Below are 14,645 nucleotides of genomic sequence, written 5' to 3'. Positions count from 1 at the left end.
TCAAATGTTTTCAGGAAGCACAGTCAGATCTCGACAGATATACGACTCTGGCCAGTGTTGCACTGTAATTATCGCTCTCAACAGTTTTCCTGCTTTGATGACTGTTTTTGACTCGTGATTAACCCAAGCAGTTGCAGGAAACTCTGTCCAAGCAGCAAAATAAGCTCACAGCTGATAATTGCTGAGGAGTTATTTATAGTGGATCTGCTTTAGTTGTTGAAGAATCTAGCCACGCTAGAGCTCTGTTATTAAGTCCTGCATAACTTTCTGATTCCAGTAGTTAATCTTGAAAAAACAAGGCAGTCTCCTGTTGGAAGTATTAATGATCTTACTTCTTTTGAGGAAGCTTTTATTTATTCATTATCATTAATTGGCAAATTAGTAACAGCTAAATTCAGCAACTTTACTTTTGAAGACAAAGCCAGGCACGCGTTTTACTTCAAATTGCCATTGGAGTCGCAGTTAAGTTTTGACAAAACTATTAAATATGTTTTAGGACTACTCTCATTTGTATGAAGCGCTGCTGTCAGTCAATAATCAAATACTGAAGAAGCACATACACAATACTTCAGAAAGATTTCAAAAAGAAGCTGAATTTTAATTGCCAGTTTCAGCCAATTCTGATTAAAAAGGAGCAGAATTCAAAATAATTTTCTGGCCTTTCTGCCGTGAGTGGTCATATATAAATAAATAATTTTAGCAGCAGAAGGGACTTCACAGCGCGTGTGTCAGAGAGAGGAATCACAAACCAACAAGGATGTTAATATTTTAAAACAGACAAACTCATTATAGACGTAAACTGTCTTTAGCAGCATCTTGTATTGGAAATCAGAACAGTTAGTGCAGCTAACATTAGAAAAACGCTCATGTATATCCTCTAGTAGATCCTTAACCAACCCTGAATGTTCCTTTCCATGCAAAGAGTGAAAGCCCAAAATATTAAAACAGAAGCGTGGTGTACGCCTTTAATCTTTTCAGTTATCCACTTTGTTCTTTGGCTTTCTCACGGCCTGAACGAACTGCACACACATGTCTCAACCTGTCGTGGAAAATCCAGATTTCTTTTAAATATGTTCTTGCATCCCTGTGCTTCATCCGACTTCATTTTTAAACACCTCATTGACGCAGAAAGTCACCAGCCATGAGTCTCCCTCATTCAGTGACTGCATCTGCAAGCTGGGAGCTCATAGGATGTTCAACGGTCAGAAAAAGTAGCATGTTTGAATTTAACCGGATGCCTGTTAGATTTAAGCTGAATTTTGTGTGATTACAGCCACCAGCCAATTTCTTGGTGCATTTCTTAAAATTATTATGAAGATGAATTGATGTGACAGAAAATACTTTTTTTTCCCCACTATAGGCTTCAGAAGAATAACAACCAAGATATTTCAGGACGTTTTAAGATCAAATGATTCAATGATACTGCCGATTGTTGCCACATTTAAAAACAACTCGTACCTGCATGTAGATGACCACTAATTTGGGCATAATGACTTTGAAGCCATTTGGGTTTCAATTGGATTTCTGTTCACTCAAACCTTCCCTTCAGGTATGCTGAGCCACCTGAAGGAAACCTTCACCCACACTCCTAGCTATGACATGAGTCCGGCCATGGTCGGCATGCTGATTCGGCTGATGCTTGCCCAAGCGCAGGAGTGCATGTTTGAGAAGATTGTGCTGCCGGGAGTCAAGAACCAGTTCAACCCCCTGATCAAATTGGCCCAGGAGGCTGCCAAGGTAAACGGCAGCGAATGTGAAGAACTGTGAACTGTAGGCGACGTACTCGTCTCAGTGGTTCGATTTTCTTCAAATCGCTTCTTTTAATGTCCCCTTTGTTCTTCAACCATCCTTTTCCTCCCAGGTCTCAGAAATCTACCATCAGGTCCATCAGTCCATGATCCAGGCGCCGATAAAGGACAACGTGCCGTTCTTCTGGTCCACCATGTCACTGGTCAAAACCAACCACTACCGTGCCATTGCACATCACTTTTTAGCCTCGGCACTGCTGGATCATGAGTGTAAGGAAACATTTCTCAGATTTTTTTCTTCATTGTTTTAAACCACAAAAGACGGGACAACAAAAAACACCAGACATAAATTATGAGTGAAACTGCCACCTTTCTCACACAATCACCATCAAAAATAGCGGTATCTTTGCTCGTTTTACAGAATCTATGTTTTTATCAGCGCTTGCTCCTCAAAGAAGACCCTCAGTCTGTGTCCCTATCCTGCTTCCCCCTAATGTAAAAAACACGTCCGTGAATGAGCAGTTCTCTGCCTCTAATACTATGTGGGCTGCTGTGGGTCTCGCCAGAGGACTGGACTGAACTGCAGTGATCCCTAACACTGTTACACAACTGCTATTTAAGGATTCACACACACAAACTCAGAAGCTTTGTCCAAAGCGAACTCTGATCCACAGAGAGTGGACAAAGGACGAGGAAAGAATTTAGGCTGGACAAAAGATGTTTGGAACAGAGTTGAGATGCGGGAGGATTGCAGCGATGTAGCCTCTATCTTCTCTCCACATAAACAAAAAGCAAGTCGGAGGGAAAAGCCGTTTTAGTGGGTAAAAACATTCTGCGGTTTTGCTTTTGTAACTCTAATGGTGGTGTAACTGTGGTGATTGATTAGTTGTGATGTCTTGTAGATGTCACAGCCAGATCTTTATAATTAAAGCTTTTGGGGTTTATTTTCCAGCCCACAGTCCAATTAACTTTCCCTTGTCTGGGTTCTTTGCTGAGCCTAGCTGCACATTTTGAAGAGGCCAAGTTGAAAATAAGTTTTAACAGGCGTTTATGAAAACATCCGTCTTACAGGAGGACTGAAATTCTTGGAGTGGGACACAACTAAATGGAATAGCGTCGAAGCTAGAAAGCTTTGAGTCAGGCAGCTCATTAACAAATTCCAGTGAGAACCAGGAAAATGAGGCAATTAAACACAACGCTGTAGAGAACAGAGAGAGGATTCAAGCAAGAAACGGCACTAGATGATGCCAAGAAGTAGAATAGAGATAAAAACACAAATGCCAGCAAATAGTTCTGCTACAGGCATTCTGCGTGATCCGAACCCAGAGACGGTCCTGCTGATGTTTTTTTTTTTTTTTTGAATGGGGAGATGCAGACCACTGTTTACAAGCAGGTATACAGTTTTCAAAGAAATTGACATTTTCATGAGCTTCTTGATTAAAAAAAAAAATCCTCAAATACATGTTTAATCCTAGTATTTACTATTTTTTCCGATTTTGTCACACCACAAACGTCAATGCGTTTTATTAGGATTTTACTTGGTGGCAACATCAGACTGCGAGGATGCTTTTCCTCAGCAAGGATAGGAAACTGGTCAGAGTTTAGAGAGAGATGGATGCAGCTAAACCCAGGGTGGTCCTGGGGGGGGAAAAAACATGTTCCAGGCTTGAAAAAGACTTGACTTCCAGTGGGACAATGACCCTAAACATACAGCCAGAACTACAATGGAATATACTCTGTTGTTAAAATGGCACTGTAAGGGAAAAAACTAATTAAACCATCCATCATTTTCCTTTCCCTTTACAAGCACACACTAGTCTTTATTGGTTTATCACGGGAAAGCCCCCAGTAAAACATTTTATTGGTCAGCAATTAAAGAAACTAGGCACATAAAAGAAAAGCTATTTAATAGGGGGAAGCAAATGTTTACTATATTTATCAGTGCGTATTGGGAAATCCCGTGCATCGCCTTTGATGCATCAGACTTTCAAAGACCCTTTTTATGAGGATCTTAAAGCTTGATTGTGCGAAGTTTAGGATGTGCAGGTGTCTCTCAGTCACAGAACGCTTTTCTCCTCCGTGTTTAGTGGGACCCAGTGATGATGAGGATCAGCAGGAGAAGGCTTTATCTCAAGTGTACGATCAGCTCCCTGAGGGATGCTCCACACTCGACATCCTAAAGAACAAGCATGAACGTGAACGTATTGGTGAGTTAAGCTCAGCGGGGGGGTAAATGAGCTAGCTTTAATGAGCTAGACACTGCCTTTGGCAACACAGGTGGCTGCTTTTCTGCGTCTTTGACCACATCTCTTTGTTCCGTCTTCTATTGGCTTCTCTCTAGGTAAAGCTCATATTCGTCGCGCCATCTCTGTTCACGAAGAGGCTCTGAGGAATTATGGTCTGTGCCAGCACCTGGACAAGCTAGAAGCTCTGCAGGAAATTTTAGAGGCCAGCCTCCAGCGCTCGCAGGAGAAGTACAGTGACTTTGAAGACGAGGAACAGTTTGTCGACTACGTGGAAGCTCCAGACATCATCTGTGAGTCCCGGGGCCGTTTCGAAAGCAGCAAATATCCTGTTTGGTTTAGCACAGGACGTTAAGATAAGGTTTGAGGAATCTAGGCTGTCTGTGCCCGTGTGTTGAGAGCAAATCCTGGAGTGATTGACTTAGCAACAGGACAATAATCCCAGTGTCTCCACAACAAACGCTTCCCAAGCTCCGAGAACATTGTGTTGTCTCTCAGGAAACCTGCCACATAAAGCTTGTTGTGCTTTCCACACCCGCTGCACTTTTATTAGCTGTGATAAGTGACGGTTATCTCTGAGCTCAAGTGATGTAATGTTTACATTTGCAGCTTCCAGCCCTCCTCCCTGCAGGGCAGCAGTTGTAATTCGCTGGAGAAGGTACACATTGTGAATGATTGCATTGTTTTTCCTCTTCCTTTCCGCAGCTAAAACCGAGCATAAAGCAGAAATGGAGTTTCCTGCTTCCACAAAGGTGAAAGTCACCGACTTTTTCCAGAGGCTGGTATGTGGGTTACTAATATCCCTTTACTCACATTGCTGTTTTTTTTTTTCTCTCCTGAGACCCTGGTTGGTTTATTCATCAAGTGGTTTGAAGTAGCTCTGGGTTTGTGTGTTTTTAACATTAGGGATCTGCTTAGAATTTAACACGCAGTTTTCTGCCATTTCTGAATACAACCAACCAAGGCCAAGTCTCCAGGGAGCTTTGGCACATTTGGTCATGTGTTTGAAGACCTTTCATTTCCAAAGCCTCCTGGATGCTAAACAATAAATGCTAAACTAACACTAACCGTGGACGGAGATGGGTTGGGCTTGGTTTAAGCGTTACTCTGGTTATTGTGGTATAAATTGGGAAGAAACTGAGACAAGTGGAACTTCTTATACTTTATTGGTCTTGTTGTGGGTTAGTCCTGGCATTTTGAATTTTCCTGGGGTTTTATGGTGAAGCAAACTGTTTACATTTTATAAAAAGTGATCATATAAAACATGTTCAATTTTGTCACATTACAACAATGCGTTTCAATGTATTATGAGATAGTATGTGATATATCGACACAAAGTTGTGCGTAATTGTGAAGCTGAAGGGAAATGATACATGGGTTTATAGTTAAAACCTGACAGGCGTGACGTGTCTCAATCCACAGCTCCTGTGGGGGGAACCCATTAAAAGGACAATTACTACTTGTTCTCTTCACAAATGTTAACTGTTAAAGTGGTAAGAAAAAAAGCTATTTTTAAGAGAAAACTGTAAGGGGTCCATTATGAGTTATGCCATAACCACATTGGTAAATACAGCGATATGTGGAAGAAGGTACTCTGATCAGATGAGTCGAAAATGTCCATTTTTGACCCACCTGCAAAAATACTAAGCAAATGCACACCATCCCCAAATGAAACATGGTGGTGGCAGCGTCACGCTGTGGGACGCTTTTCTTTAGCAGGGACAACATAGCTGCTCAGACTTGATGGAAAGATGTGATGGGGCTAAATAGATATGGGGTAGAGATTCATTTTCCAACCAGAGGAACAATGAAAGCTTTAGATCAAAGCATATTCATGTCTTAAAATGGTCCAGTCAAAGTCCAGAAGAAACCCTTTGTAGAGCTGGTACAGATGTAGCCCTGCAGCTGTAATTGCAGCAAAAGTATCGCCTCAAGGGTCCGGATTACTTCAGTACAATGCATTTTACAGATATATTTGCAATTTTTTGCAAACGTGATATGAATTTAATTACAGACTGCTTCTTGTTACTCCATCACATACCATTCCAATAAAATACATTGATGTTTGTGGTTGTAATACAAGAAATTCGAAAAATGTTAAGCCTCTTTACAAGGTACTATATTCTCCCACCAGCAATTCCTAAGCTCATGATTTAACATTGGGATTGTGTTTTGACCTTATGCTATGCATGAAGGGATGCTACCATTTGCTGTGTTATTGTGGTGAGATGGGCTGACTGTGTGAGTTTTTCCCACTGTTTTAATCATCTGAGCCTATATATCAGATACTAGGGTATGTCTCTTTGTTTAAGCCCAGTTTCAAACTACTCTGATCAAATGCAGGCATCAGTTTCAGACAGCAGGGGGTAAAGCCTCAGACTATAAGTACCTCTGTTGTTCCTGTCATAAAATCCAACCCACCTCTTTATTAACAGTTTAAGCACTAGTAATGTAATCCTTTGAAAGATAAAGAGGTTTTGTCAGATTAAATTGCCAGATTATAAATTTGACTCCAGGGCTGTCATTATACTAAAAACAAAATCAAGGATTAAAAGCATCTCGTTTAAATGTTTTGGGGGGAGGAGTAGGAGGGGTGGGTGGGTGTTACTAGATTCATATGGGAACTTCTCTGCATTCCCTATTGGTAAATCTTTTTTTTTTTTTTTTTTTTACAAAAACAGTGATGTTGATGACAGCCATACCCTATCTTTATCTATGATACCATAACAAAACTAGTGCAAAAAGAACCATTGGATTGTATTTGTATTTTCTTCGCATTTCTCATGCATAACTATAAGGATGAAGTTTTTTTTTTCTAAAGGCACACCTCAATGTTATTCTTGTATGTCTTTTTGAAATATTTAATTAGGACACAACATATAGGATTGCTGTTTGCGTGAGTTGGTGTGCAGGAATCTGGACAGAACTGCTTCTCAGGAATTTGCCTCTGACTCCTGTGTTTCAACAGGTCACATGTCAGCGAGGATACAAGAAACTGGAATTCCAGTTTTACCCCTAGACATTTATCAAAACACAAGTCAACAGGCAATTGTCCTTTTGCATCTAGAAACCTCAATAACCCAAGCATTTCCGCTCTGTGTCCACTCAGGGCCCTCTGTCAGTGTTTTCAGCCAAGCAGAAGTGGACGGCGCCCAGGAAAGTCCATGTTTGTGCAGACGACAGAGACCTGGGCTTTACACTGAAAGGAGAGGCACCAGTTCAGGTGGTCTCATTGGACCCTCTCAGCAAAGCAGCTGTAAGTTAAACCATATTCTTTACAAGTGACTCTCTTAGAGCAGCAGCTTGGACACCTACCAGACCAGCACCAACAGCAGAAATTTAAAAGCATTTTCAGTGGATCCCAGTCTACCTGTAATTTACTACTGATGACTGATCACTTGTACCAAATAATGGAATTCAAATTGTCAGGTACTGGTAGCCCTGAGGTAGATGTTGGCGTTTTTGCTCCGGTTCTGACCTACGTAGTTCGTCTGTTGTTTACACCACTCTGACTCTTCAGTTATTTTTGTCATTGTATTTTGTTTTCCACTAATACAGTCAAGCTAATGCTACACATTTGATGGCTTAAAGGGAAAAATAGTGACATACAACCAGATGGCAGCTACTGTTAAAAGCACACTCCCTCACTTGCCTCCGACACTGAGAGAAGGGAAGTTATTACTGAAGCTAGTCATCATGGTTGTACAATGCAGATGTTGAAAGAGACTTATTGATTATCCTAATGCCATCAGCAGACATTTTGTGCCAAATGATAAAAAGTAATAACTCCAGTAAAGCAATGCGATCTAAATACTTGAAGAGTGTTATGTTCTCTAACAGCGGTTGCCTCGGTGGTCTGGGTACTGAGTTGAGTTTTGGGTTATAGCTTCCCTTGAAACCAAGTTTCCAGTTGTTTAATAATCCTGAGGCAAAAAACAGTTTCCATGTGGAGAGACTGTTTTTTGGTTGGTAAAGAGAAATCTGTCCTGCTGACCTGCTTATGTTCAAAAAGCTCAGTACTGTCTTCTGCATCCAGAATCTTTGGGTAAAGTAAGAGTGTTCACTCTGTCCTTTTTCTGTGTCACCAATAAGTGGTCTCAGCTCCATTTGAATTATTTCCATGGGGCCTTTTTTGTCTCGCAAACCAAACATTTTCGGTCTGCAGCCATTCCAGAGGGAGCGCTTACATATGCCATCATTTGTATATGGAAGTGAATAGGCTCTTTTTCTGTCAAGTGTTTTAAAATGATCTATTTTTACAAAGCATAGGAAAGGCCAATTGTAATTTATCTACTTCTCATACTTTGAAGTGTTTCAGACGTAAAGGTTTCAAAATGCGAGGACTTTTGTCCTCTAGTATTTACTCTTTGCATTATAATCAAATAACAATTGGCTTGGTTGCAGCAGGCCATTTTTGGACACTTTTTCATATTAGATAATATAGAATATGTTCAAATAGTCTTATCAATTTTGTGAATATTTGATTTTAATAAAAGTCCGTCTCCAAAAGCTAAACGGGATATGTGTGCAAAAATGTTCGGAGGTGCTCCCCTCCTCCCTCCTGACACTCTGGCCACTTAATGACATTAAGAAACTGGGAGTATTTACGCCCTCCAATCCTTCATAGCCTGACAGCTCATTAAGAAGTGCTAACAAAAAGCAGGCCTTAATAAGCTGTGCAGGCTATACAGAGAAACAGATTAGTAGCACGGCCTAAGCTTTACTAGACCAAACTCTGACCAACCTTTTAACAAAGCGTTCAGTATCATTTTCTATGTGGGACTCACTGATTCTGCAGAGATTTCTGACCAGCTGAGGTGAATATAGATCCAGTGACTAACCAGAAACTGCTCTAATCCTGCCTGTGGTAATGGACTCAGAAATGAAATGCCCTGCTGCACACGCTGTCGTGTGCGTTTAACCTCAGTGCCATGTCTGCTGGTTGTAGCTGCCCCTGGGTTGGAAACGAGATGAAAGGAAGCTGGCTTTGGTGCTCCTTTAAAAACGTTGGCTGTAAATATTTATCCTCTTATTTGGAGCGGAGTGATTGGCTTTCTAACTCTCGTTCTTTCCCCTGTCTTTTTTTAAGGCTGACGGACTGAAGGAGGGCGACTATATTGTTGCTGTGGGTGACAAAGACACCAAGTGGATGGGTGTGAGCGACATGATGCCACTTCTGAAAGACGTGGATGAAGAAGGGATTGAAATCCAGGTGGTCAGCGTAGTCGACAACAGCCCCACCATGGTATGCTGGTCTCAGTTTCTGAGGAAACGATTATCCTACAGCAAAAATAATTAGCAATCAAGAATGTTCCTGACTGCCCTTTTTCAGTGCTTTGCAAAAGTATTCACACCCTTTAAATTGACTCAAAACCACAAATGTATGTATTGTATTGTGATTTTTTTCATTTATATCAAACAACAAAAACCAAAGAGTAATTATAACATTGAAGAAAGGGATACATTCTTTTAAAAAAACTAATTACAGATAAAGAATGGAGAAGTGTAACATGCATTTGTAATTAACACCCTCTGATCTGATACTCTTAGATAACATTTAAGACAAGCAACTTTGTTCAGCTACATGTTTAAAGTTGTAAAGGGAGTCCACCTGTGGGTAGTTCACTGTTCACCGTAATCTCACTGTTCTATGAAGGCCTCAGAAGTTTTTAGAGAACGTTAGTTGCAAAAAACAAAACAAACAAAAAAACCTTCCAACCAGACAACAAATCTGTTCATTTACACCATAGCACATTCATATGTTGGAATGGTCCAGTCACTGTCAAGACCCACATAATTCAATTCAAAGTCTGTGACAAGAACTTATAACTAATCTTCAGACTCAGTTTGTAAATGTAACATAAGGTAAAGAGGATCAGGAATACTTTTGCAGAATAGGGCGCTGTAAGTGGTAACATGCTGTATATACGAAGACTACAGGTTTGTTTTACAGCGTGTGAAATAGTTTTTTAATCTAATACCCCACAGAGGGCATATTAGTAGGTAGGTCTACATTTAAACACTGACCAACTGTAGCACACCTATGTATTATAGACTGGTGAGAAAAGCAGAGTAAAACTAATAAACCGTTCACTGTCTCCACTCAGCCAACCAAGAGTGCCACCTTCAGCGGAAACCTGCCCAAGACCTACTCTATGATTTGTCTGGCGTACGACGACGAAGGAAAGCCCTCCAAATCCCACAAAGTGGCCAAGAAGTCATCTTTCCTCAGCTTGGGTCTGAAGAACAGGATGAAGAGCGCCAGCACCCTGAGCCTGCCTACAGTGGACCCATCGAGTACTCTGCCCTGGAACAAGCCCATCCCCACCTTCCCCAGCTCCAGCATCTACAACGAGCGTGCCTTTCACTGAGCTGGCCGCAGCGTGCACACAAAGCCTTCAGCTACATACGGCGCTGTGCTGTACACACACCGGGTGTGTGTCGATGCAGCATCGTTGCCTTTTTAGCGTCTCCACTCTAGCTTGTATGCAGCTTTTACACCAACGGCGACAAAACACATTCAAAATAACCGTGCCAAACACTGCACACATGTGACCTTGCTGTTGCATAGACCCAAAATAGCGCTCCGTCTTAAGAAAGCACGGATGACGGAGAATGAAGCCGGTATGTGTACAGCACAGTTCGACTGCAAACAGTTACACTTCACCTTGAGACAAAAAAAAAAAGTTTAGTGAGCACACCCAAGGCAGTGATTGTAATGTGGGCCGAGATGTCCGCAGCGCCACCGCACACATGAAGGACTTTGTTACAAAAACCTTTAAACTAATGATCAGTGAGGGAAAACGAAATGTGCTGTGAAGTTTTATATTATGTCTAGGAAGTTTTGTTTTTAGAATGCAATATCCCATAAGCTGCTAAATCATACCTTAGTTTTGTGTTACTGTCTTTTTGTGTTTGAGAGACAGCCTTTGAAGACGGTGTTTGAGCTCAGTGCCATGTCCAGGACACGGTGTAAATATAAATATTTGTATTTTATTTCCCCCCCCCCCCATTTTACTCGTCCTTGCTCTGGCCCCACATGCCTCCACGTCTCTGATATGCCAGGATGAATCATTCACCAGTCTGACTCACGCTACCCGCCTCAGCCATGCTGTTGGAAGCCGGAGCTGTACGTCTTAATGTTAATGTGAATCTGTATGTAGTCAAATGTGTTTTAATAGAAGGGAAGAACGGGGTTACACTGATGTTCATGATGCACACTTGGACAGCCATGATCAAAGCCCACAGCCAGCTTTTTTTTGACCTGTTAGTTGCGACTCGTTTTTACTGACACTTTGCCGTGTTGGACTATCTCTTTATCTACAAAGTAGATTCTATATATTCGTTTGATAATCAAATTATTTATGTAATTAAATAAAAAAAACACAAAAATAAATCTATATATTTACCTTTACGTTTAGGTCAACTACTAAATTGTTTGGTGGATTTCTGTTTCTTGGAGGAATTTATATGGTTAGCCTTGGTAAAACTGTGTTCTTCTACCTTTTTTGTCTCTGTAAAATATGTTTTGTAAATGTTTTTAAACGGTTTTACTGACGTGTAATATTCGGTACCGTCTCTGTTTACCTAACACTGTTTTTAAGTGCCATTTATGCTAAACCATGAAGTAAAATGTGGCGTTATTGTAGGAACTGCAGTGATTGGCTCCCTGTAGTAGATGGATACGAGCGTTTTTGTTTATGCCGCAGTGCCTGCTGGTACTAAGTGCCTTGGAGTGTATGCAGAGGGTTTGGGCTTCTTGTCTTGCAATGCTTTCTGGTGGACTTGCTCAGTGTTCTGCACTTTGTACGGCATAGTTGCATATTGTTAGGTCTTTGTCATATGTCTACACTCAAATAAAATAGAACAAACAAAGCGGGGGAGATGAAATTTCTCAAGTATTTTTTTTTCAGGCTTATTGTATCTGGAGTCAACAACGCCGAGCAGGTAGGAAATGTCTGGAATGAGGTTGGACCAACACACCCACACCGCACTCAGATTTTCAACAGTTTGTAAGTCAGGCTGGTGCCACATGACGTCCTAATCCATCATCGCACAGACGGAAGGAAACATGTGATTAACTTTTACTCATCTAAACCTTTTAAGGCCTTTTGTTATTTTCTGCCTTCACAGTGTGTGGCTATTTGGCTGCTTTCGTCTTTGTCATGTAAAAGTTTATTTCTAGCTGATTGTTGTGCTTTAAAATGGCAATAAGATTATCTTTAATAAAATGTAGTCGAATAACATCTAAATTCAAACGGAAAAATCAGCCAATTGGAAAATCCATTTGCCTGGAGGAGCCAAGTTCTGTTAAGATAGTGGAAAAAAGACAAAGGAGTGAAGCCAACTTTAGTGCCGCTATTGGAACAATGACTGAAAAAGCCTTCAAACAAATTTAATCTTTATTGCAGCAACATGGATTTAGAACAAGCCAAACTTTACTTGCAATAAATACAGAGAGGGAAAAGTAAATAAAGTTCAGATGCTCAGTAGTGGGTCCCTTAATCTTTTTAGAATAGATGACCGAATCCTTTTTATTTTTTCAATTTAAACTTTTAATTTGAGATTTTGAAAAAGTTTTAAATTGGTAAGGGATAACTTCCTATGGGACATGAATATGATGTGACAAGGAGGCCCATATGTAAGTCACCAGTGACTAAACTGGATAAGGATCCATATTCCTTCTGCCACCATGAGCAATCAACAGGTTGGTAAAGGAATGAATTTTGTTTTGTGTTTTTTTTTTAAATAAAAATCAAGGCTTAGTGTTAAAAGAACTGAAATAAGATTAGTCTCTTGGAGACATCAATTAGACTTGACTGTCCAAAGAAGGCACTCTATGTTCTTGGGACTGTTCTAGAGAAAATAAACAATGGATAACCCTGAGCAACATCTTAAGATTAATACAACACGTTTTCTTCTGACCGAGAAGTTATCAGATATATTTTGTCAAAGGATAACTAGAAATTTGGCTCAACAACTAATTTGATTTTGGGATAGTTCAAGTATTTTTTTAACTTAATTGGGTCTACGGTGGAGGTCCTGGGATGCTGTGGGCCGGTTTCTATTCCAAAGATGTTTGTGTACATCACGTTATGAGCGCTTTGAAATACCAGAAGATCGGAGAAACCCCCTGAAAATATGTTAAAATAGGTTTTTCAGTAGGAAATGGTGGTTACCTCTGATTCTGAGTTCACATGTCAAAATTTCAAAATCCAGGCGATTTGAAGACCTCAGAGCTCTGTTTGAGTGAATGTCCAACATTTCAGAGAGGTAAGGTGCCATACTATTACGTTTTTAAAACGAGGAATACAATTTTAAATAGAATTTTAAAATAGTAAGCTAGTGTAGGAATTGCAAACTAGGTTTCATATGATCGCTGCTTTTATTTTCTGTCAAATGACACATTGTTGAGTCACCAGTTAGCTGCTGTAATCCAGTCGGTATGTAACAAAAGCTTAACAGTTTTAATTATTGTTCCGAACAGCTCTATACAATGTGTCCACCACGCCCAAAAACCTTGCTATATGTTTTAGGACCGGGGCAAAGAGCTAGTGTTGTTTGGGTTGATCTTTGGAAAGAAAAAAAAATCCCCTTCTCATCATTCCATTGTCTTGACTAATTTATTTTTCCTGTGTTAAATATAGCCTGCTAGATCTAAATTATAAATGGAAAAGGATTGTAAAATAGAATGAGAAAGTAAAGTTTCTTTCTGTCGAGCACTGTCGCTGAGCTCATGTTGGAGTCTCTTTTTTTTAATGGAACACAAACGCCCCCTGCTGGACGGGCCGCTGGCCTTTGGAAACGCCGTTGCTAGGGAATTTAAAACCGTCTCTGATTGGCTGAATTTGAGCAGCGCAACCAATGAGCGCTTCTTTTGCAAAGACGTGGTTTCCCATGGTTAAGCGTCTAGATACAGCGGATGTTAAATCACTATTTCTGGTTAAATTAGTTAGCTAGGCTGTTATGGACTTCTTTTTACAAACAAGAGTCTCGTTCCAATCACGTTTTAGGACCAGAATCATGGCGCTTGGGTGTTTTTAATGCAGCTTGGCGATCGGTCTGTAGAACCTGGGCATAAAGAAAAGCTTTCCGTCAAGTTAGTGAGCTAAAGCAAAGGTGAATCATTTTCACTATGCTGAAATTCAACTTCAGACGGGAGAAAGACAAGGAGTTTGTAAGTTTTATTTTATTAAACACTTTCTAACGTTTTACTGCATTATTCCTTTAGCTTGCATTGCCTTAGTCGCTGTAAAAGCGAATGCAAACCTGTAGCGTTAAGCTGGAACGTCCTAATGTCCATTCAGCATTAAACTTAAAGCGTTTTTGGTTTAATAATGGAGTGTCGGAATGTCTCATGGTGCGATTGACGGCAAAAACAAGTCATATGTGTGTTTACAGCAAAATGATTAATACCGCCTTACATTTCCCTCATATTGTCAGACTATGCAGCCACTAATTCCAACGTGTTTCACTGAGATTTTATTAGAAGAGCATCTGCACTGCATGATGCTGAAACCATCAATGTTCCCTGTGGGCCTGTTGTTGAACTTGTTTTCAGGATGATGTGCAGTGTTAGTTTTTTATTTCGCACCTTTCATCTGACTGGAGCACCTTCTTCAGCATTTTCCCTGTGTCCCTAAATGACACGTGG

At 40.5% G+C, this 14,645-nt stretch overlaps 2 protein-coding genes across 9 annotated transcripts in view; both read left to right on the top strand.

The window, feature by feature from the left end:
• Positions 1-11,866, top strand: part of rhpn2 (rhophilin, Rho GTPase binding protein 2) — a 32,778-nt gene extending 20,912 nt beyond the window's left edge. The window contains exons 8-15 of one of the 2 annotated variants that reach the window (XM_012873990.3): positions 1,550-1,737; positions 1,862-2,018; positions 3,836-3,955; positions 4,090-4,284; positions 4,697-4,743; positions 7,101-7,247; positions 9,081-9,236; positions 10,099-11,866. In XM_012873990.3, the coding sequence (XP_012729444.2) occupies positions 1,550-1,737; positions 1,862-2,018; positions 3,836-3,955; positions 4,090-4,284; positions 4,697-4,743; positions 7,101-7,247; positions 9,081-9,236; positions 10,099-10,362 (1,274 nt within the window). In that variant the 3' untranslated portion in view covers positions 10,363-11,866. Of the gene's footprint in view, positions 1-1,549; positions 1,738-1,861; positions 2,019-3,835; positions 3,956-4,089; positions 4,285-4,696; positions 4,774-7,100; positions 7,248-9,080; positions 9,237-10,098 lie in introns of both variants that reach the window. The other variant, XM_012873989.3, reaches the window with a different exon arrangement.
• Positions 11,867-13,872: 2,006 nt separating this feature from the next.
• Positions 13,873-14,645, top strand: part of cep89 (centrosomal protein 89) — a 75,151-nt gene continuing 74,378 nt past the window's right edge. For all 7 annotated transcript variants that reach the window (XM_036136271.1, XM_036136273.1, XM_036136272.1 and 4 more), the window contains exon 1: positions 13,873-14,168. In XM_036136271.1, the coding sequence (XP_035992164.1) occupies positions 14,127-14,168 (42 nt within the window). In that variant the 5' untranslated portion in view covers positions 13,873-14,126. The remainder of the gene's footprint in view (positions 14,169-14,645) is intronic.

Source organism: Fundulus heteroclitus, chromosome 4 (assembly GCF_011125445.2).
Source record: "Fundulus heteroclitus isolate FHET01 chromosome 4, MU-UCD_Fhet_4.1, whole genome shotgun sequence".
NCBI lineage: Eukaryota > Metazoa > Chordata > Actinopteri > Cyprinodontiformes > Fundulidae > Fundulus > Fundulus heteroclitus.
Note: the sequence above shows the minus strand (reverse complement) of the source record. Positions and strands in the feature narration are given on the sequence as shown.